At 33.7% G+C, this 25,186-nt stretch overlaps 2 protein-coding genes across 3 annotated transcripts; one reads left to right on the forward strand and one right to left on the reverse strand.

Annotated features, from left to right (window-relative positions):
* Positions 1 to 841: 841 nt before the first annotated feature.
* LOC106663007 (ATP-dependent RNA helicase dbp2-like) lies at positions 842 to 18,880 on the forward strand. 2 transcript variants are annotated; one of them, XM_014387480.2, is made up of 12 exons: positions 842 to 1,294; positions 6,242 to 6,517; positions 6,582 to 6,707; positions 6,817 to 6,928; positions 6,995 to 7,183; positions 7,247 to 7,426; positions 7,494 to 7,666; positions 7,723 to 7,833; positions 7,905 to 7,966; positions 9,529 to 9,588; positions 16,441 to 16,680; positions 17,227 to 18,880. In XM_014387480.2, coding segments are annotated over exons 1-12 (2,709 nt in total). In that variant the 5' UTR covers positions 842 to 1,292; the 3' UTR covers positions 18,405 to 18,880. The 2 variants fall into 2 exon arrangements, with proteins under 2 accessions (XP_014242966.1, XP_014242967.1); XM_014387481.2 differs by having other exon boundaries at positions 16,441 to 16,674.
* LOC106663009 lies at positions 18,776 to 25,101 on the reverse strand. Its single transcript, XM_014387483.1, has 5 exons — positions 25,063 to 25,101; positions 22,162 to 22,364; positions 19,555 to 19,781; positions 19,343 to 19,499; positions 18,776 to 19,297 (listed from the first exon to the last, which is right to left on the reverse strand). Exons 3-5 carry the CDS (start codon positions 19,743 to 19,745, stop codon positions 19,052 to 19,054), a joined length of 594 nt encoding a protein of 197 aa, XP_014242969.1. The 5' UTR covers positions 19,746 to 19,781; positions 22,162 to 22,364; positions 25,063 to 25,101; the 3' UTR covers positions 18,776 to 19,051.
* Between the last annotated feature and the right edge of the window lie 85 nt (positions 25,102 to 25,186).

Here is a 25,186-nt window from a genome sequence, read left to right on the forward strand (position 1 = left end):
CACCCCTTCAAAATCCAACGTATATAAATATAAAACAGCAATATCTCACTGGCACTCTCAACACGACACGCAAGAATGGCACACTTACACAGAAAACAAACACTTTGAGTGAGTAGAAATACTTTGATTAAATATAAAAAAAAATATTTTTTTTTACATTGTATAAATTCACTTTTTTCCACATCCTACATGTATTTGTTAAATTTAAACAATGTTTGTAAATACATGCCATCTCAATAAAGATCAAAACAATTAATTAAGGTTTTTTAGGTCCTGCTCATGCCATTGATTTTTTTATCTCAACTAAAAAACCTTAATTAATTGTAATATATTAATTGGTCAAGCGGACCATGAAATTAGTGAATTTAAAGATCGAAACGTTGGCACGATAAAGAAAATGTTTTTCTGAAACCTACATCACACCAGACCGCATCTCATGATTTCTGAATAATTATTAATATCTGATATGTATTTATGTAGTTTAAACAATGTTTATAAATCCCAGGCTCTGAAGTTGATCTTTGTAAAGTTTGAAACGTGGCACGATAAAGAAAATGTTCTTCTAAACCTACATTACATCAGACCGTATCGCACGATCTTTAAATAATTATTATTTTATTTGCTTTTATTTAAAAAAAACCGTCGGTATATATCTCTTATTAAAAATATTGTTTTATGTTAAAGTATTTATTTCAAAAATTGTCTAAATTTGATAGAGTTTCATTTTTGGTGAATTTGCAGACTTTGGTGATGAGATTCTGTCCGATTTTGTAAATTGGCGGGTAAAGTGTAAACCGGACGGCTCACGGCCGTCTGCCCGTAGACCCCGGCCATCGCCACCTAGATCTTCCAAAAGGCAGAACACACTGGGTGAACCCGTCACTGCTCAGAAAAACGGGTGCGGAAACGAAAAAACCCTCGCCCCCAGCCTTAAAGCCGGAAAAAAACGGAAAAGAGACCCACGTCTCCTAGGAGAAGGCGAAGCCCGGCGGACCCCCACCCAGGGACAGAGGCGCACCGAGGACCGGCGGCCGGCGAAACCCAGCCGATTGACGAACGTCGGACGTGGAACGCCATTTTCGCTCGATACCCGTCAGTTCGGCCCATCCGCCGAAGATTTTTCTCCATATTTTTCATCTATTAACGTGTCCAGCGATTCTTCCCGACCGGATAAATGGGCCGAGATCTCTGACTCTAGACTTTTTCTCGACTTTCGCACAACGAGCCACAAACCCGATTATCTCTCCGGCACAGGTGGCAATCGATAAAAGTGGAAAGCTCGCTAAAAACAAATGTAAGTACGAAACCATATTTTCCTCGGATCCACGACTTATTATTTAACCAAACTTCCAACATTAAAACCAGTTTTAATCCGCCCGGCTTCCATTCTTTATTTATGCTTTTTTGTTTTTGTATTTTTCACCAGACTTGTGTCTCAACTTTTGATATTCGGTTGCTCTTGAAACTCCTGGGTCGTACCTTTTCCTCCTATTTTTATTTATTTATTTACTCCTCTCTTTCGTCAAAAAGTAACTTTTGCCCTCCCTTTTAGTCTTATTTCTTTTTTTTATATCCTCGTTTCATCCACACGGGCGACTTCATTCGAAAAAGAGCTTCAACCCGTTTTTCGATTTTTGATCGGCCTTTTGGGGTAAGTCACGAACCCTTAAATAACTTAAAAAAATACAATCGCTTTTTTTAAATATAATATCCTTTCCAAAATCAAATCTATCTTATTAAACAAAAAAATCTTTTTTTCAAACTTAACCAAAAAGGTAAAAAAAAGTCTCGACAATTAAGCAAAGAAATTCACTCGAAAAAAGTAAAAAACCAAAAATCCAAACATAATTATCTCCAACCCAAATTGTTTTCCATGTTTTAAATTATCTTTATTAATCTATTTCTATTTTTTATTAATTTTTTTAATCTTCTTTTTTACTTTGGTGGAGGGGGTGGTCGTTTGAGGGCAAGTATTAACTAGCGTGTAGTATAACGCCATGTTGATTGATTGATTGATTCAGGATCAATACGAAACTTCGATCTTAAGCAAATACCGATTGATGATAATTGATACTTTGAATTGGTGAAAACGGTGTGTCATCCTTCATTTAATACATAATTGCCAACTTAACTACCTAATTTGGTTTTTATGTTGATCGATTAATTCAAACCCACAAATACAAAATAACAAAGATTTATTCTAGAAAATATGTGATTGATCATCCGTCATTTGAAATTTGGAAATGGTGCCATTCTCAACTTTTTAACATACTGGCCAATCATTTTTATGCGTATTTCATGTTTATTGAGCGAATGATTGACTGATTGTACCTGTACACTCAACACCGTAGTTTTAGTCTAGTGAATAATAACTGATTGATCGTTTATCATAATTGGTAGTGCAATAATGCTTCCTCAACTTGTTCAGATGCTGGTCAACCAATTTCAGTTGGTTTGCTGATTGATTGATTGATTATACCAGTCCACTCTAACACCAAACATTTAATCTAGAAAATATTTAATCGATTGATCATCCATCATCATGGGAAACGGAGATAAGATAACTTCAACTTTCCGACATTTTGGCCCATCAGTTTATTTATATTTCATGTTTATTGATCAAACACTGATTGATTGTATAACACATTCAAATATGAAAGAATATTCTAAAAAATATGTAATTGATTAACCATCCATCATCATGGGAAATTTAGACAATATATTCTCAAATTTCTGGCATGCTGGCCAATCATTTTTATTCATATTTCATGTTTATTGAGCGAATGATTGATTGATTGTACCAGTACATTCATACACCAAAGTTTTAGTCTAGCGAATAATAACTGATTGATCATTCATCATAATTGGTAGTGTTATAATGCTTCCTCAACTTGGTTTGCTCAACAATTTCAATTGATTTGCTGATTGATCGATCAATTGATTATACCAGTCCACACCAAATATTTAATCTAGAAAATATTTAATTGATTGGTCATCCATCATCATGAGAAACTGAGACAAGATAACCTCAACTTTCTGACATATTGACCAACCATTTTTATTCAAATTTCATGTTGATTGATGGAATAGTTATACCAGTACAGTTAAAAATCAAAGGTTTAATCTAGTGAATAATAACTAATTGATCATTCATCATCATTGGAAATGTAAAAATGCTTCTTCAACTGGTTCATATGCTGGCCAACCACTTCTTCAAATTTCATGTTTATTGATTGATTATACCAGTTCACTCTTATATCAAAAGTTTAATCTAGAAAATTTAATTGATTGATTATCCATCATCATGGGAAATGTAGACAAGATATCCTCAGCTGTCATGCTGGCTAATCAGTTTTATTCATATTTTTTATTGATTGGTTATTAAGCCAAAATAATGGCCCAAAATATTATATCCAAAGGGAAGGCAAGTAAATAAATAAAAAAATTCATGCTGGCCTGATGTTGCTGGAAGACAGCATCAGTCGATTTGAGTTGATCTGAAGCAGTTGATTCCTTTACCTACTTAGGATATATGTCAAAATTTGGAGGTACTGAGGATGATGTGAAACTCCTTAGAAAGGCCTGTATAAGATTTGTAGTATTTTGTATAAAGCCCATTGGCATATATTACTGCCTGAAGCCTCCTTGGCATGGAATCAACTAAATTTTTGATATAGTTATCTATTTTATGTCATTGGCTAATAAAATTTATGAAAACACTGGATCATGGAATGTTCTTGAAGAAGAAAACAAATTTAGTTGCTGCTGCCAAGCTTTTTAACTATTTTAAGGTAATCATCAGCACAAAATGACCTTAAATATGTCAATCTGTAGACATATTTAAGATTGTTTTGCACTGATGATTATTTTAAAATAGTTCAAAAGCTCGGTAGTAGCAAATAAATCTGCTTTCATCTTCAGGACCATACCTCGATCCAGAGTGTTTGTAAGTGAAAAAGAGGGCAATCATCCATTATCAAGGGAAATTTAGACAAGATATCCTCAACTTTCTTGCCAGTTTTATTCATATTTCATGTTTATTGATTGATTGATAGATTTAGAATGATCATCCATCTTTTCAATGTTGGAAATACTGCCTTTCCCAAATTTTTATCATACTGAACAACCACTTAAAATTTCATTAAATCACTTAAATTCATTATTAAAATTTCATGTTGATTGATTGATTGTACCAGTACACCCAAACACCAAAGATCTAATCTAGTGAATATATAAATGATTGATCAATTCGTCTTCATTGGAAATTTAAAAATGCTGCCATCTTCAACTTGTTCACATGCTGGCCTTTGTACAGTATGGTTAAAATCCACAAAGAAAATAAACCTGTAAGACCAGTAGTGTCATTTTACAATTCTCCATGCCACAACTAAATTCGGCTTAACAGTTTTTTAGAATTAATAAAACTACTGAAGAACATAAATGTACCTAACAACTGTGTTAGTGTTATTCAATAGTATTAATTTATTGACAAAGATAAAGAATGTAATAAAACAATGAAACAAAAACTTACGGAGAATTCCATTTACGATAGTAGTAACCTCTTAAACATATGCATCCTATCTAATTATTGTAAATTTAATGATAAATTTTATGGTTACCAATGGTGTCTCCAATATCTCTATTTTGTGCCGAAATATTCATGGATTACTTTGAAAAAATTCTATGCAAAACAAATAAATTAATTGATTTTATCCTTTTGTGGAAACGCTGTGTAGAAGATATTTCATGTACACGGTCGGGAACCAATTGTTGGGAATAAATTGTTCAAATTGTCTGGCGACTTACATCAGAATTACATCCCAATATCTGGACAAGAGAGTAAAGCAACATACATATGATTGCAAAAAATCCAAACAAAATCCTACAGCACCTGGCTACCCACCATTTTGAACACAGCACAATTTTGACTTCAACAATCCAAAAAATATTACACACAGAACAAAACAAACATAAACTTAACTTTTTTCAGAAATGGTTTACATCTACAGGGATAAACACAGCATCAATTACAGAATAGATTGTAATCACATTCAATATCAATAACACACAAAATATATAATACAGCATATAAAACAATCATTAATTCCACACATCAAACATCTCTACATAGACTAATTCATCAACAATTTGTCTTTTCTTTCCCTAATTAACCCCGTTTATATAATCCTGAAATGATAATCTGGCCGAACCATTACCCATTTTTCCCCATTGTCGGCTTCTTTCACTTCAAAGAAGCCGACTCCTCATTAAAAATGGTTTTGTATCTATACTTCCTTCCCCACCCCTTCCAACGTGTATAAACATAAAACATCAATATCTCACGACTCATTGGCACTCACAACACGACACACAATAATGACACATCTACAAAGAAAGAAAAAAAAAACACTGAGTGAGTACAAATACTTTGAGTCTAAAATTTCTATCATTGTATAAATTAATTTTTTCACATCCTACATGTATTCGCATAATTTAAACATTGATTATAAATCCCATGCCCTGAAGATTATCTCAATAAAGATTGAAACATTGCCATGATAAAGAAAATGTTTTTCTAAACCTACATCACACCAGTCCACATCTCACGATCTCCAAATAATCATTAAAAATGAATAAAGTATTTTAAACTTTTCAGACTTAAAACTGTCTATAATAAATAACCTAATTGAAATGGACATGTATAGGAAAACCATAAACCTTTGACTTATGCATGACTTGCTTTCGAAATCCCATTGACGATTCTGGGAGTCCTGAATCTTGGAAGTTTTAGTGTGTTTTAGCTCCTGAGGGATAAAGATTATATGTAGTGTGTTTTTTAGTGACCGGTTGTTTAATAATTTGTTGGAAACTACCTCATTGTTGACCACTCCTCACAAATCCAGACAATTATTACATGTAGACTTGAGCCCACATGTCAAAGTGTCAGGGAGATTAGATTTTCTTGATCTCGTGAAGTTAAAATTTTTTTATTTTTCTGAGCTGAAATCCATTAGTAAATGTCTAGTTTAATTGGCGTGTCAAAGTTGGTATCTACCATTACCTCTAAAGGCTTGTGAGTCATCCACGAGTTGTATAATTTTAACATTTTCATGGTCCAAATCGACATGAAGTCTTGGATGTCTCAAGCAAAACTTAAGATGTCAGTACTAAAGAAGTCAATCGTTTTACTCTCACAATTTACTAATATTTTAATCTTTTGTTTTTGCTTTTTTTTTTTCAGGGCGTTCGGGGATAGAATGGGCAGAGATAGACGAGGTGGTGGAGGTGGCGTGAGAGGTGGACGAGGTGGGGGTCCCAGGGGTGGCGGCAGTGGAGGCGGTGGGGGCGGGCGAGGAAGAGACTTCAGCGGACGTGGCGGTGGCTTCGGCAGTCGTGACAACTTCTCACTGAAGGGCAAGCAGCCCGGAGGCCGGCTCAAGAAGCCCTATTGGGACATGTCCAGCCTTGAACCTTTCAAAAAGGACTTTTACATTCCCCATCCAAATGTTTCCAATCGGTAATTTGGTATTTTTTTGTGCATCGTCGATTTCTATTGATTTTCTTTAATTTTTCTTTAATAGGAGTGAAGATGAAATAGAACAGTATAAAGATGCCAAATGCATCACGATAAAAGGTGACAGGGTCCCTCCTCCGATTATGTTTTTCGAGGAGGTCAATTTTCCTGATTTCGTCACTAATGAAATAAAGTGAGTCATTTGTTTTAACATTTAATTAATTAATTATAATAAATAGTAGAATAACACTAGGTTATTAATAAAGTAATATAAATTAATAATTTTTTCAACGAATTTACAGAAAACAGGGCTATGACCATCCGACACCGATCCAAGCACAGGGTTGGCCAATTGCCCTGAGCGGACGAGACATGGTCGGCATAGCCCAAACTGGTTCAGGAAAGACATTAGCAGTGAGTACACTTTGAATTTATGCCACACCACACAAATATTTTTTATTAAATAAAAACTATTTTTAGTACACATTGCCGGCGATTGTCCATATTAACAACCAGCCGAGGTTGAGGCCGAGGGATGGCCCGATAGCACTGATACTCGCACCGACACGGGAGCTCGCTCAACAGATCCAACAGGTCGCCACCGATTTCGGCTCTTCGACAGATGTTAGGAATACTTGTATATTCGGTGGTGCTCCAAAGGGATCTCAGGTAATGTTTTAAGTTCTTTACTGAATAAATCTAGTCCAGTGTGTATTAATGAGAAAATTTCAGGCTCGCGATTTAGAAAGGGGTGTGGAAATTGTCATAGCGACTCCGGGCAGGTTGATCGATTTTCTAGAAAAGAACACAACTAATCTCCGTCGTTGTACTTACCTCGTACTCGATGAGGCGGACAGGATGCTCGACATGGGCTTTGAACCGCAGATACGCAAAATCATTGAACAGATCCGAGTAAGTTGCATAAAAACAAAAACAAAAAAAAAAAAAAGATTTCAAATTTAATTGGACAAAATTTCAGCCTGATCGTCAAGTTTTGATGTGGTCGGCGACTTGGCCAAAAGAAGTGCGCAACCTCGCCGAAGAGTTTCTACACAATTACATCCAGCTTAACATCGGCTCGCTCGAACTGGCGGCGAACCACAACATCCAGCAGATAGTCGAGATATGCGATGAGTACGAGAAGCCTGGAAAGTAAGTCGTAATAGGTTATATTTTGATCCGTTATTAAACATTGTCTTTATTTTAAGATTATGCGAGCTGCTAACAGATCTGTCAAGAGAACCCGAGAACAAGACGATCATATTTGCTGAGACAAAACGCAGCGTAGATGATATAACAAGAACCATCAATAGACAAGGGTAAATTTTTAGATTGAATATCATTTATTTAAAAAAAAAATAATAATAATAATGCTTGTTGTCTTTAATAGCTGGAGGGCCAGTGGTATTCATGGAGATAAATCTCAACAAGACCGTGATATGGTATTACAAGGTAATAACTTCTATTAAAATAAATAATCTAATAAAATAAATAAGTTTATTAATGATGATTAAACACAACAATTGAAAATAGCAATTCAATTCCAGAATAATATTCGGGACAGTTTTAATATGATTTATCTTGAGGGAGCAGTAGTTGCGTTTATATTATGTAAGATTAATTTATTTTTAAATATAATAGTCACAATTTGTGTAATTAAAAATTGGTTTTAATTTAAAAAAAAAGAAGTATTATTTGTCTTTATACATGCTTTTAATACAGCGAGCCTTGGGAGGTTTTTTATGTGATTATCTTCATGTCAGAAGTAGTCTTATATTTATAACATAAAATTGTAAGTAATTGAATTATAGACTTCTTAAGTTTTAATAAATAAGAAATATTTACGATTGGTTAATACGATTTAAAGAGTAATCCTTTAACATTCGCAGGTGTTTGGTTCCAGAACATTGCTGTGAATGTTACATACGCGAATGTTCGAGTTAATTTTCCTATGTTAACAAGGAGGGTTACGTTCCATGACACCAAAAATTGAGATAAAATTCAGAACTAAAAAAAAGTTTATTCAAAATTAACGTAATGGAAAACATTACAGTGTTTGAACATTTTAATTGTTTTTATTTTTTTAAAATTTCTATTTATGTGCTAGAAAAGAATTAATTGTTTCTGTTTCGTTGAATAATTAATTTCTTTAAGAATTCATTTTAAAGACGGGTCGAAATCCATTGCTTTTTTTAATAAGTTGGTCCTTCGAGGTTAAAAGTTCCCTGAGCTGTTTGAAGAAAAGCTTTGGCCTGCATAAAAAATGTACCATGTCCAAAAATTTTATTCTTTCATCAAGGGTCAGGACAGGTTTTTTCCGTTTTGGAAGAAAACCCATGAGAGAATAAAGAATGAACAGCATGTTGAAAGCAGGCAAAAGTTTTCTGAGAGTCAATTAGAGCCTCCAATCCATTTTTGAAAGAATTATTTTCGATATGGAAATAAAAGTGTTTAGCCAATTATTATTTTTTTTTTCCCCCGCAAATAAAGAAATCGGACTTACATGAAAGGTGAAAACAGTGAATGTTAACGGATTACTGTATTTTATTTTAAAGATTATATTGATACAGATTGCATATATAATAGAAAAGACTGCTTTTTATTATAATAATTTCAAAAAATGTTTATAGTATTTCATAATCTGTTCATATAAAGTTACCTTGAGAAGGTTTAAAAGTGGTTATCTTCATCTCAGGGGTTATTATTATATGTTCTCAATATTGGTGGCCAGTGGTTCTGTTTTCAATTGAGAATGGTATAAATAAAGGTATAACCTTATTTGGTACTACAACATCATCATCATCATCTTTTATGCTATGACACATAATATTTTTATATAATATAAAATGTAAGATGAACAAAATATGGTAAAGTCGTTGAAGTTTAAGACCTCTTATGTAACTTGAATTAATTTGTGTTATTTTAGTCACCAATACAATTTAAATTAAATTACATATAATTAATTATAATTAAATTATTTGTGTTGATGGTTGTATTTTTGTTTTCTTTTTCAGATTTTCGCACTGGGAGAGTTAATATATTGGTCGCAACTGACGTCGCTGCACGCGGGTTAGGTAAGTATTCCAATGATAACAGTCTCGCGTATAAAATTCGCCCATTTTTGAGATATAGTCAGTCCGTGCTGTTGAGCGTTGCTTAGTTTGAAGACAAAATGTCAGAAGGAACATATATGTATATATTTATCCATACATATATATATATTTATTTAAAAATATATGCCGATCAGATATAGAGACTATACTTGTGGACATGACGAGTGCAATATCGCTTAAGAGGAAGCCGAGCGGTTTTGTCATCTATAAGTTTTTTAAAATTTTGCCTTTTAGAGTTGTATTGATTTATTTTTTTATTTTTTATGCGTGCTCAAAGTATTTTGCTTACGCTTGATCTGCCGATGGAAAGTAATACGCATCTGCCTTATTCGCTCATGGAGATTTTCTTGTAAAAGGGATTTTCCAAATGATGAAATCCATAAATATATCTGATGATTATTAAGATCGTGAGATGCGGTCTGGTAATACCACTAAATATATATCCAGTGTTAGAATGTCATGTACTCTTGTGGCAAAAATAAAATGGATTAATATATATTTAACCCAATTCTAGCGATTCAAGGGCCATAATCAATGCAGTAGTGCAACATTAAATTATTTAATAATGTATATCATGCTTTTATGGGGAAAAAACATTGTTTCCCCATTAGTCCATCTATTTCATGCAAGGAGAAAAAAATCATTGAATAAATGAAGTGTGGTGCAGGTCCTGCATTGCTGTACCATCGACAACAGTAGGAGCAGCCTTCATCTCTGTTCATAGTTATCACTGATTTGTAGATAACAAACTTGGATCAAAGAGTGGGTTTTTCCTCATTCGCCCGAGGGAAACATAACATTTTTCTTTTTCATTTAAATTTGTTGAAAGTTTCTCTAGGAAATGGAAACAATTGGCTGCGGGAGAGTGGGCCTCTTGTGAGTTGTGAGATGACTATCATCAAACTCTGTCTTATTTCACTCTTTACTAATTATTAAGAATAAAGGAATAGAAATTAACTTATTACTTTAGGTTTTTTCCCCCTAGATAGTGCAATACACTCTGCTTAACTAAAAATCTCTCTTGTTTTGAAGTTGCTGGTCTGGCTTAAATGTTGGTCTAAGCTTTCTCATCTGCGGGTCCTAAAACACACTTTTCTCAGACAAAAACATTTTTTTTTCCTCCTTGTACATCTCCGAACCAAGTATATGTAAAAGTCATCTGTTTATCCTGAGCTGTTTTACTCTATGCTGTCCATTTATAAGTGACTTTTTCATTGACATATTTATAAATGTAGCGTCTTTGTCTGTTTATTAAAAAAGCTAGTTATAACCTTAGTAAAGTTTTTTTTTTTTTTTTTTTTTTGCCGTCCTGTGAGCCAAGTCTCTCACGCTAACTGCTAACCACAGCTACCATGGTCCCCCTGTAGTTCAACTGTAAAAGTTTTTTATTTATTAATTTATTTTTACTTTTTTTATTAATTCATTGCATCCTATGGTGGCTATTTTGGCTGCCCAGGGTGGAAACACAACATGTAAAATATCCGGTATTTAAAAATAATTGAAATTTTATTAAATAAATAAATAAATATTTATTATTAATTAAATAAATAAATAAAATAAAAATATTTTAATTTTATTCAATTTATCTAAGATATAATTTATATGTGGAACAATTGTGTCCCCCACTGCGCTAAGTAAATGAAGTAGGCAACCTGCATTACATGAGTTTTTTTTTAATTTTTAAGTTTTTTTAAACAAGAGTAATTCAACTCCGAGGTTTTATGAACCCTTTATGAGCCACGAGGTTTTATGAACCCTTTATGAGCCACGAGGTTTTATGAGCCACACCAGGACTTTAACCTTACAGTGATGAGCGCTGTGTCAACGCCTAAACCAAACCATTGTGGCCAGTGATGCCCCTTGTCATAGTTGAATAAAAATCGTTCCAACTTGGTACAATAAGTTTTCCTTCATTTTACATAATCATACAAAATTGGTAAATAATTAATTAAAATAACCAAACACATACGTGGAAAAGCAAATTATGTGGTTTTCCTCAGAAAAAATAAAAAAATCACTTTTGGGGAAAAAAAATTTAAACGACTGTAGCCACTTTTGCTCTTTGTTAGGCAGCCTTAGAAATTTAGAATGGAATTGTGTAACGGGTGAAGTGGAGAGTTTAAAAAGTATAAACGAAGGATGCAGATCATCCACCACACCTAGAAGGACCAGTTTCTAACAAAACATGCTGCATTTTATGCTACACAATTAACTTTTTTTATGCTTTGAACTTAAATATCTTCTGGCTTTAATATTGTAGCATATTATAAACTCATTGTTTTGTAGGAGGTTGGAAAGGGTTCAGTCAAATAGATATTTGTACATGAAGTTATATCAGGTTATACAGACAAAACTTTTGCAGATGTTATTAATGAGGGTTTAAATTAGATTTTTAACTTCATTTGAAGTTATAATGTGGCCTTTTTTCTACTGAAACTAGTCTTCAATGTTATAAATGATTGTCGGATGGCAGTATGACAATTGCCTACTATTTAATCCAATCGTTTATAACTCTTCCTATTTATTTCACTGAATAATTCCACTCCCGCAGCCTATTGTTTTCTATAAGGATCTGCACATGCAAACACTCTCTTCACCATTTTAGATCGAAGCATTAGTCCTCCTGCCAATCATATCTCAGATTGACATCACTATGATTGCAAGCTTTTTTTTTTAAGGATTAAAAATCCTTGAAGAAAAAGTACATGTGGGAAAAATCAACGAAAAGCAGAGAAATTATTTAGTTTTTGCTGTAGTTTTTAAGCCGTGTCCACACTGCTTGCAACAGTCGGTGCAGACAAAGGCAGTAAGGACGTTAGAACTGTAAGAGGATTACGTTTACCTCTTTATTTTTAGATTTTTTTGTTTTTTAAAGCAAAATTTATGCTATGTTTAGCTATTTTGGCACAACCTGTTTGTTGTTCTGCACCGTTTGTTGCAGCGGTGTGGGGACAAAATTTTATTTCCAGCTTGAAAATAAATTCAAAACCATGAACTCACTGCATCAACCTCATCCAAAACGCTTTCCAAGGATAGAATGAAAGTTTTCTTTTATCATCAGTGCACCGCAGGATTGCCCATCCTGCATCTTATTTCAGCTTCGTCTGGGACAAATTCCTCGAGGCAATGGAATTCCCGGGTGGTGCTAAAAAGTAAAAAAAAAAGGCTTGCCTTTTGCTTTTTAAAAAAAATATGTTTTATATGTCCTTATGAAGATCCCGCTTACTGAATTTCGTCAACAGCCATAGTTAAATTTTGGAAAAAATATTAAAGAAAATCAGGTAAAAAGTTAGAATTTTATAAATTTATAAGACTTTTTTATTTTAAAACAGTTTTTTTATTGAGTTTGTTGTAGGATGAGAAATTCTTTTCAGATTTTCCTTATCTGCATTTATTATTATTTTTTATTATTGTTGATAAGATTTAAAAATCTTGAATTATGAGGTTTCGAAGTTGAGGAACTTAATCAAAAATAGTTCCTTGTTGTGGAACTGTCATACTGCTTCGATCTTTTCCTATGTTCCATTTTTTTTATTACTTTTAATTGTTGAAAATCTTAACAAAAAAAAAAAAAAAAAAGGGAATTGCCATCTGCATCGGTGGCTGGAGGGAAAGCACAGGAGTTAAAAATGTATTGCACGCTGCGTGAGCATGTCTTCAAAGTTCTAAAACGAATTATGCGTATAGTCTCTATACTCCGGAGCCAATTAAATTCAATATCAGCCCTGGTGTTTGAAAACAATAATACACAAAGTTATGCCCGACTTCGAGATATCAGGTTTTACCAGCCGAGTGTGAGATCTTTGCGCCTTCGAAATCGACCAGGGAACACAGTTTATATTTAAATGGGCCCTGCGATTTTTTTTCACAACCCATCTCTTCATTTACTTCTCCCGCTTCTCTTTATTTATTTATTTATTATTATTTTCTTTAAAGGTATTTTAATTATTGTGTCTATACATGTTATTTATTAAAGGTACCTTATAACTTTTGGGAGAGTAACGTGCTGGCTTGATGACTGTGCATTTACCCATTTCTATACTTGCCTTTTGTTCTAATATAATTATACAAAGGCACATCATCAATTTTGGTGAATTACACCACCACAAACCAGAAAAAAATATGTTTTAAACTCAAGTTTTCGAACAAAACATACTTTTCATGATATTTCTAAATACTATGTCTCTATTTGCTAATTTTATTTTAATTTCTAATTCAGCCAAGTGAAAAGTTGTTTGACTGGCAATTTAAAAAAAAATATTTAGAAATTATATTGTTAATTAATATTTTAATTGTTTAAATTGGCCTGAACGTTTTTGACTTATCCATTGTTGTGACTGTATTAAAAAAAGTTCTGCCTTTGAGCATTATTCAATGTAAAAACAAAGTTTATCAATTATTAATAAGTGAAAATAATTTGTGTGTGTAAGCAAAATGATGGTATGTTTAATTAATAATATTAATTAATTAATTAAATATTGTTATAATGTGATTTTAATAAACAAAAGCTATAAAGGAAGAAAGCATGGTTTATAAGCTGGCTCATGCAATTTTTTTGCTTGCAAAATTAAACTTTATATCTAGGCTCATGATTAAATTAATTATTTTTACTTTATACTATTGTGCAAAGTATAAAAAAAAATTCTGTTCTGTCGGTTCATTATTTTCAGTAAAATGAAATCAAAGATCCTATTTTTTAAGACAGGTTATAAAAGATTTAAAGCACAGTAAAATTTCATAGATTGGAAATGAACACTCGCACCACCGTTGCCGAAGAGAAACAGCTGTGGCAGGTCTCTTTAGTCCCAATATATATTTTAAATTATTTATTTATTTTTTAAGCTGAAAAACTACAATAGTTTTTTTTATAATGTTAATTTATTACGTAGGTGACATTTAATTAAAAAATTTCATATATTTGCTAAAAAAAATTTTGGTCACCGCTGAATGTTTACAATGTACAAATTGTGTTATCATTTATCTAAAAATATATCATTTAATAATGTAAAATCTAACAAAAATAACCCAAAATTATATCATTTAAAAAATAATCTAGAGAGACCCACGACGGCAGTGCGAGAGTATTCAAGATATCGTTCCATTCTAATACTGTTACTGAATTAGTTATTCAATTAAATATATTTTAAAATGATTATTCGGAGATTGTGAGATGTGATCTGTGACTGACGGTCACTAAACACCACACATATTTTACAATATTAAATGGTAGCAATAAAACATAAAAAATAACCCACTTCAAATCCCATTCATAATATTGATCATTTTTATCCCACATTTCATGCATATAAAATTAAATATAGGAATTTTAATTAATACTAGTAGTTGTTATATGGTGATAAAAGGTTATACCCTCAAATAATAAATTTTAGAATGTATTTTGATAATTACCATAAGTAAAAATTTAAAAACCAGCTTGTGTACCTCCTTTGTTCACATTAAAAGAAAACTTGTTTGTAATGAAGATTATCTTCTTTTTTGGCATGTTACACATTTTAATTTAAAAAAATTTTCCTCCCATGGTTGGTATAAGTAAGTGTTAAAGGGTGTTTACTAGTTTCTTTTATAGCTTTTGTAACATACACTGATGAAATGGTCTTCATTGGAACCTTTGAACAATAGTTAATTTTTAAAAAAGTTTGTAAGAAAGTTTAACATGGCATTTAATTTTGTTATGTATTTATGTATGTTATTTTGTGATGGTTTGATGGAGAATGAAATGTTCCGACCTGCTGAACACTTCGATAGCCTTTCCTCCATTATGTATAAATATGTAAAAAGTACCTTTATTTATTTTATTTTTATTGTAGTTTTTAAGGTTTTATGTTGTCTTTGCACTTTTGGACGACTCAATGCACAGTGCGGTTCAAAGTCAGCACTTACAAGCCAATTATAGGGTCTGAAAAAAATCGAAGGCTGAAAAATCTCGACTTTCGCAAAAAAAAAAAAAAACCAAAAAGTTTTTAATTGATAAAATCAAAGAGGAGAGTGTCGTCGCTTCTCAAACTCAAGAAATTACGAGGAGTGGGTGTTCCGGTGCAGCAGATGCCGCTTCTCTCAGTTTTTCTCTTTTCTTTTCTTTATTTCTTTTTCTTTTAAGCTCCCTTTTTACATACATCTGGGCATCAATTTTATTTATTATTGTCAATCTAACCCATGGCTCGTTTTTTTGATTACAGAGGCACATGCGAGAGGGCTTTTACGATTTATACAGTTGTCTGGTGCCTCCTTTACACCTTAAAACGGTGAGACTCCGGTCGTCTTTGTTTTTGTTTTTCCATAACAAAAAAAGAAAAAGAGATTAAAAACAAAAAAACCATTTTGGCTTAGCCAAAAAAAACCTTTTGATCCCTCTCTGACAGTTCTCAAACTCTGTATGCCTCTCATGTACGTTAAAGTTTACAAAAATATTTATTATAAAAATATGTTTTTTTCCTGATGAATAACAAATTTGTCTCTCACAGTTTGTATATATTTTTGTGTTTTTTTTTTTTTTTGAATAATGTTTTAAATATACGAAAAAATACATAAAATGAATAACAGTTTGGAGACGGGATGCATATAGGTAAGTTGATACTTTATTTTAAAAAAAGGTGCTTTAAAAGCATTTTTAAATTTAAAAAAGACAAAAATTAACCTTTATTCATTTAGTTAAATGGCAAAGAAGAAATAGCATTTATTAAACCAGTTAATAATAAATAAAAAAATATATACACATAGAATTCTATTTTAATTTAATAAGAGAAAATTATGACGTGTTTTAATACTGAAATGTCCAAAAATGGGTAATTTTAGATGTGGAGGACGTCAAGTTCGTTGTCAACTACGACTATCCTTCTAGCTCCGAGGACTACGTCCACCGTATCGGACGTACTGGCCGGTCAAAGAAGACAGGCACTTCATACACGTTCTTCACGACGGGCAACGCTCGCCAGGCGAAGGACCTTATCTCTGTGCTACAGGAGGCAAAGCAGGACATGAACCCACGCTTGCTCGAACTGGCTGAAATGGCGAAATCAGGCGTATTTGGTAAACGTAAGGGTTTTTTAAAGAAAAATGTCGTCTTGTTGGACATCTCTCTAGGTTGGATTTTTCTTTTGTTTGTTCTTCGCCGGAAGTAAAAATCAATCGTGTTCAAGATCAAATCAGCCCGGCCAAGAATGAACAACTGGAAGGTCTAGAGATGATTGGTAATGGTAAATCTGTAGTTTGGCCGATTTTTGAACAACTGTTTTGAACTGTCAGATGTGTTGCAGTATGGATGTTAGCTAAGTTAACACAACATGTATTTTAAGAAAGACTCAGTGACGGTTAGATATCTAGTTACATATCACTGACCATCTCTTAGCCAAAATTGTGATATTTGGTACCACAAGATAGTGAAATATTGCCACACATATGATAGAACAAAACAGCATTGATGCAACTGAACTACTGGTTCATCACCCCCTTGACCACATGAAGAAATCTGTCAATGATAAATCTTCTGACAACATCCAAGACTGTATTTTTGCTTGTGTGAATTTAATATATATTTTATTTGAATAATAAAATTTTACTAGTGAAATATTTCTGTTTTAGCGAGGAGTTCAAGATATATGGGCGGAAAGGAACGTGGAGGCGGTAAAGGAGACAGAGGGATGAGAGGAGGAGGTGGCCCAGGCAGATCGGGGCCTTCAGACCGCAAGCCGATGGGCAGGGACAGGAGTGTAGGTGACAGGTTCAATGACAGGAGCCGCGACCGCCGTGATCGCCGGGACGACCGCAGGGATGATAGAAGAGGCACTGGCTCCGACAGGATGAGGGTTGGAGGGACAAGAGGTGGCAATTTTGGTGGAAGGGACAACAACGTCGGTAGGGATTCCAACCAGGATAGCTTCAACCAGGAAAATTCCAGGTTTGGTGCACCAAGGGGCGGCGGTTTCAATTCGACCACTGAGACCCCAAGGGGCGGAGGTTTTACTTCGACCACTGAATCTAGAGGAGGGTTTTCAAATGATGTGGGCAGAATAAATGACACTAACAGGAATCGCTTCGGCGCTGACAGCACACAGCGCTACACAAACGACTCAAACAACCGAGGAGGTGGTTTTGCTACTGACAACAACAGAAACAGTTTTAACAATGATAACACCCGTACTTTCAACGATAATGCCAGAGGTGGCTTTGATAGAAACAGAGATAGAAGTTTTGGCGATAATTCACAAAATTCAGGAGGTTTTGGAGGAGGGTTTCAGGACAGGAGGGGTGGAAGAGGTTCAAACCAGAGTCCGTGGAGCAACAACAACATGATGAGCCAAAGGTCGAATGGCATACCGGAGAAGAAGTCGAGGTTCAGCGATGCTCCGCCGTCACAGAACCTCAACGGTCCACCACCCCTTATGGGTGGCAAGCCTTCCAACTCGATCCCGCCGCTCATGACACAGCCACCGCCGTCTCAGCCGAAGCCACTATTAACGCAGCCACCTCCTCAGAGCAAGCCCGGCATGATGAAACCGATGGTTGATCTGAGCCAGCCGCCGCCGAACATGGCGAAGCCGCAGGTCTACCAGGGCCAGCAGGTGCAGGGTCAGCAGGGCCAACAACAACAACAGCCGATCCTCTATCCGCAACAGCTCTATTCTCAGAACTACATGCAGATGTACCAAATGTACCAGCAGCAAATGGCACAGCAGATGAACGGCTACCAGCAGTACCAACAGCCACAGCAGCCTGCGGGTCAGCAGCTACAGCCTGTTCAGCCGCCGCTCCCCAAATGAAGTTATTCCGAGAAGTTTATTTTTTTTTAAGTTAGGCAAAAGTGTGAACGAGCAGTTTATTACACAATGTTTAGATTTTAACCAGACCTTCACCATTGATAAGAAAGAAAAAAAGAAAAGGAATTTATATAAAAAACGAGAAAGTATTTGTAATAAATATATATATTTGGATTATTTTTTATTATATTGTAAATTTATGATTTTGTTTTCTCAAGCCGTTTTTTTTTTCCTTTCGGCCTCTAGACTTTCTCCTCTTAAACCATGTGATTTTTTTTTGACAAAGTAAAGAACCAAAAGTTTTTTGTTTGTTTGAAAGCATTTATTTAATAATTTCACTTGGCGTTTGTTAAATTATATTTTATTATCATTTCTTTCATTCTTCATTTCTTTAGGAAATATAGAAGCTTAATTTTTGTGATAACTCACAAGTTGTGAAAGTTTAGAAAATAAATTATTAATTAATATTCTTTCCTGTATATATAATGTTTTATTTAAATACCTAGAAAAAATTTTCTCTGGCAGGTGGGCAGACTTAACACCAAAAAAATAAATAAATAAACTTCTTAGTGATCTACAATTTTTTTTTTCTTTAATCCTGAACTTCATGAACGACAAGGATCAAGAGAAAATATGTATGTATAGTACAATCATAGATAGTCGTGGTTGAAATCATCAGAACATTTAAAACTTTTGAATTTCTTTGTGTAATCGATTATTTCTTGTTCAAGGTGGTGGACTATGCGGCTTTTTTTTAAATGAAGGTATGCGTTGATCACGATATTTTCTATGATGCCGAAGACTCTTAAAGTCGTCAAGAATCGTATACGCTTCAAATTGAGAGTCAAGTCTTCCAGCCTACCGACACACTGCGTCCCTTTTCTCTCTAGAACAAACTGAGACAGAAAATTTTCCCTTTAGCCGAGATTAGCTGTACTTACCCTGGCATGAAATTCAGGCTGAGGCAGTTGAATTCGCAGGTCCTGTTTGAACAGTAAGAATTTGCAATGGGGATATGAAACATCAAGCGAATCGAAGCTGAAATTCACCTTCAATTCCGCCCGGTCTTCAGAGTTGGTCAATTCAACCTGGCCCTTCCTTCAACCGATTAAATCCCTTATAAACGTACTTTCTCGACTTTGATTAATTTTACCTGTATATGCCGGAAATATCGCCCAATTTACCAGCAGTACATGACATCCCTTTTGCTTCAAAAGCGCCAAGGACTACGTAGCCGAGGTCCATGGCCTTCAGGTACGCTTTGACATCCCTCAGAAGGAGGTCGGCCGACCTGCTGACATCTTCAGCCGCGGCAGCGGAAAGCAAAAGAACCACCAGGTACATCGAGGAAACAAATCGGCAATAACACAATTCTCCCTGCTGATAAAAAAATGCCAAAGTCAAGTTGTTTTTAATGCTAATTACTAAGTAAACAAATTTTATCTTTATCAAGAACTTTGTACTTGTAAATATTGTAAAATGTTTTTCTCCTCATTTAATTTATTACAGGAAAAGCCTATTAAAATTATGAAATAGTTATTATATATTTATCTCAACCAAGACCTTACATAGAAAGAATAATTAATTGAAAGAAGTAACTTGGTCAATTGACCACTAAAATGTAAATGGATTAATTGTTATAAATATAGTTCATAGAGCTAATATAGCAATTCATTATAAAAAATAAATAGTTAATTAAATTACAGTATGATAACAAATAATTGGAAGTACGAATTATTATAAGTATAAATTATTATATTATAAGGGTGAGATTGCCGATTGCAATAGTAGGAAGAACACCTGTACTAACATTGCAATCTGATAGTGTCCTATAACTTGTATTTTTACGAATTATGTATGATGTTTATATGAAAAAAAACACCGTAATTGAAATTTCATAAACTGCTCACAATTTAGTCATTTTGGAACAACATTAGAAAATTAGGTCTTAAAAACAAAGTCGACAGTTCTCATTCTTGCCCTGATGTAATGAATTAAACTCATTTTTTCTTCGATGTCTTCTTCCTTCCAAACTAAAACTACATTTCCTGTTCATCTAGATCACCAAAAATTGTCCTTTATTTTTTCAAATATGAAAAAAAATTTTAGAAGCCATCCTTTCAATTAAATCTAATGCTACAGGTCAGATCTTACGCCTTTTAAACTCACAATTTTTTCCCTTCCTTTTTGTTTAAAATACATAACCCACATCTTGAACTTCTCTCTCACCTCGTCCTGTTTTCCTTCAGCCTGAATGAAAACCCTAATAGTTGCATTACTCAAGAAACCTAAACCCACGCTTGGTATTATCGCCCTATTAGTATTCTTCCATCACTATCCATAGTATTTGAGAAGATTTTATTTAAACAAATATCATTTTTTTATTGACTCCCATTCCTCAGTCTTATATATTACTTTTTACTTAGTTTTCATATTGAAAACTATGTTACAAAACATTTTCGGAATCCTGGAGACAGGGTGTAATCATGATAAATGAGTGCTATTACCATTTTTATGCATCGTCTAACCGTTATAAGGCGACCTCGACAGATTTATTTTTATTAGAATGTGCATACGAACAGAATTTTAGACGATGGGCAATCTAAACAAAGATTTTCATGATTTCACCATATTTTTTATCCATCGCATAAGTAGAAGGGAGACATTTATCGCAGTACTTATTTAAATCCTTATTGAGTTTTTTTTCTTTTTTTTGTCCACCAATTAAGGTATACATATCAGATGGGACATAGACATTGAACCTTTAATCTGAAGATTAAATTTATTATGACATATTTATTGACTCCCATGACCTTGCTTTTCAATCTGGATTCTGAAAATTTCATAGTTGTGAGATAGCCTTTCTCAAAATCTCTGATGATATTCGCCTAGGATAATAAGCATACTATTGTTCTACTTGATTTTTCCAATTCATTCGGTTCCGTAAATAATAATTTCTTTATTTGGGAACTGAATCTTTTTGGCTTTATTCTACTGCTACTAATCCCACTTCCTCCAACCTGTCTGGCAGAACTCAGAGAGTTAAAGCTTCAAATTCTATTTCCTCTTCTCTCTCAGTTTCAGCTGGCATACCCCAAGGCACTATTCTTGGACCTTAACTCTTTTCCATGTTTCTAAATGATCTTCAATTAGTTCTTAATTTCTACCAATTTCATCTTTATGCCGATGACACTCAGCTTTACATTCAATGTGCTACAAGCAACATTTCTGAAGCTATCTCTTTGCTCAACCGTAATCTTAGATCTCTCAAGTAGTATCGGCATTCTTTGAAAACCTAACAAATGCCAGTCCTTATTAATTTCCAATAAAAAGCATTAGTTCAGATTGCCTTTCCTCTCCTCGTATCAACAGCTCCCTTATTAATTTTTGCCCTAAAGTTAAAAATCTCGGCGTTATTTTTAACTTCAAGCTTACATGGCGTGAACAAGTGAGCTCTGTTATTAAAAAGATCAACTTAAGCATCCATTCTCTTTTACGCCTTAGGTTTTTCACTCCATAGAAAACTGAGCATTCACTCCATAGCAACTAGCGCTATTTTTTTTCACTGTCTTTAGATTCTCAATCTGCGCATCAAATTGTTTACCATTCCTGCATTAGATACTGTTATCTTAATCCAAGGGATCATATTTCTTCATATGTCTTCAGCAACCTTAACATACTAAGCACTTACAAACTTAGAGTTTTAATATATTTATTTAAAATTAAAACAAATAAATGTCCTCATATCAACTGTTCTCACCTCATTCCTTATCCAAACGCACCATTCATATCCCAAGCCTTCCACAATCCTCTAAACCTTTAACCTTATCCTTCAGAATCACATCAAACACAGAATTTGCTTCCCTGGAAAATACGTTCTGCTTCCTCGCCGGCTTGTTTCGGGTCCATAGCAACTGAGTTCTCCTTTTCTTTTTCCCCTCTTCCTTTTCTTTTTGCTGCTATCTACAATGCATCTTTTCTAATAAAAGCAATCAATAATTATGATGAAAACAAGCTATACAATTTACTACTTCTACCAGACATAAAAACGAAATCTATATTAAAAGAAGAGTTACTGACAAAATAAATTTATCCTTGTGTTATATATATTATACTATTATACTATACTATTATTATAGTAATAGAAGAATGAATTATTTAGTATTGTGTTAAGATTATTTTTTATTTTATTTTAGTCTTTTTTTCTTCCAACATCTAGGTCATTTGAGCCCCCAACTAAGTCTATATTGTATTTACCCTTTCAAACACTACATTCATACACATAAATACATCCATACAGTACACTCATTCTGTTTGGTCGGTGGAGTACTTGATATTCCTCCACCGACCTGTACTCAAACAGAGATTGGGGTCGATGGAGTACTTTTATAAATATTGCACCATCGACCCCGAACACTTTCAATGTTCGAGGGGCGACGATGACGTTATATTTCACCCTCACCCCTCGCCATTCACGCTAATAGATACATGCACTCAGACAAAACATATAGACACACAACACGTAAGACATATGTACAATAAAAAACCCCAATTTCCCCTAAAAAGCAAAACAGGGGACCCAGAAACCCGCTGCAGTGCTGCTGTACCATCTTCAGATTGGATGGCATGCATACACGCTCCCTGTAGGGAGCCAAGGCATGGCATGTTTCCAGTATGTGGGACCTGCGGCACCTGCGCGAGTTTTGGCCCAAGAGCAGGTGCCCATGTGTCAACCATGTATGGCCTATTCTTAATTGTGTAAGGACGATTCCTTGTTTCCGGTTCAGGGGCCATCTATGAATTGTGCTCTTGACGCGCAAAAGCCTCTCGAACGACCCAACCCACTGACGCTGCCATCTTTCTTTTATCATGTTCTTTACTGCTAGCTTGGCGTCAGAGGGCTTGGTCGTGATAAATTTGCTATTAATTAATTATTAATACTATTATATATTTATTTGTTAATTATTACTAGTGTACATTAAATTATTATTGTGTTATTTAAGCCTTAATTAGAACTACTAGGCATTAGATACCTAGTAAAAAATGAAAATTATAATTACGGTAAAGTGATATAATTAGCTGTTAGAGCTGAATAAATTAAATGTTAACATTAAGCTTCCGGACTTCAGTTAGAGAGGACCTATGTAAGATTCAGATTAAAAAACTATTCATTCTTTCATTCATTCCTTTTCTTTTTCCATTTCCTTTTTTCCTCTTTCTGCTTTTCTTTCATAATGTGGTTTCATCATTTGATTATAAATAATTAATATTTAAAAATATATTCTTGTCATTATTGTTTGTATATTTTATTATTATTTATTTTTTAAGGGCATTTTAACGGCTAAGGTCATTTCATGCCCTAACATCCAAACCTTGTATCTTAGATTCAAAAGGTGGGGTTGAGATAGGAAGTTGATGTCCGAGTGGATCGAGGTCATGATAGCTCAAGTGGTAGAGCAATGGTGTATCTAGCCACAAAGGTCGTGGGTTCGAATCCCGCTCGTGGCACTGACTTTTTTATCACAACTTAAAACCTTAATTAATTGAATTCTATCTTAGTTTAGCTATATTCCTTCTGAGTGCTATAAAGCTCTGACTCCAAACATTCACTCATAATCTATCCTATTGCCATCCAAAGCTTAATTTTATCATTTTAAAATTCTTAATTTGGAAGGCCAATTTTGAAAAAATCCCATTTTAAATTACATATAAAATTTATGCCTGTTGTTTAATTAGAATTTCGAATTTTTGTTCCATGATTTAAACATTTTCCATAATCTTGTACGGCCAATAATAATAATAATTTTTTTTCAATTAATTAATCTTTATGAAAGTTATTGGTTGAGATAAAAAAAGTCAATGTCATGAGATGGGAAGTTAGTGTCCGAGCGGATCGAAGTCATGATAGCTCAAGTGGTAGAGCAGTGGCGTATCTAGCCAAAGGTCGTGGATTCAAATCCCGTCCGTGACACTGACTTTTTTATCTCAACCGATACCTTTCGTAAAGATTAATTAATTTAAAAAAATTAATTGGTCAGTCAGACCACAATTATCCTTTTATTCTTCCTCTAATTCCTATTCTAACTAAGCTACATAATAATAATAAAAAACAAAAACACAACTATTTTTTTTTTTTTTTGAGAGAGAGAGAGAGAGAGAGAGAGAGAGCTATCTTTCTTATTTAAATTGCATTTTGGGCATTGCAGTTTATTACCCAACAATTTGTATTTTCTTCTATTTCATTATTCCGCTACGGCAGCCTCAAAAATTACTAAAAAAAGAAAGAAACCTTGCAAGTACAACTCTCATTCAAACATTAGCAGACAAATATTCAATGGTATAACAATTTGAGAAAAGGCCTAAATCTCATTATAAATTCCAAAATTGTATTATATGTTTTATTATTATTGCTGTTATAATGTAAGGGGGGATAGAGCCCTATTTGTACCTTTAAAATAAATAAAAAATTTTGGCCCATAAAGCAAGTTTTTTAATTTGACATAAAGTAAAATTTAAATTTAATTGTGTTATTTTGCTGTGTTAAGTGCGTTGTGTGTCTGCGTGTGTGTTTTGTTCCTACATATCTATTTTATCGTGTTACATCATATTGTAAACATTGAAATTAGAACAAATAACAGAACAATATTGTGAATGACCTCACCAATGAAATACCTAGTATTTTATTCAATTGTCAGCTTTTAGTTGTGTAACATAAATCAATTTTATTTATATTTATTTATGAGAGATGTTATTTTACATAAAAATAGTATCAGTGACGTTCGAAG

Source organism: Cimex lectularius, unplaced genomic scaffold (assembly GCF_000648675.2).
Source record: "Cimex lectularius strain Harlan isolate CLEC.00 unplaced genomic scaffold, Clec_2.1 scaffold265, whole genome shotgun sequence".
Lineage (NCBI taxonomy): Eukaryota > Metazoa > Arthropoda > Insecta > Hemiptera > Cimicidae > Cimex > Cimex lectularius.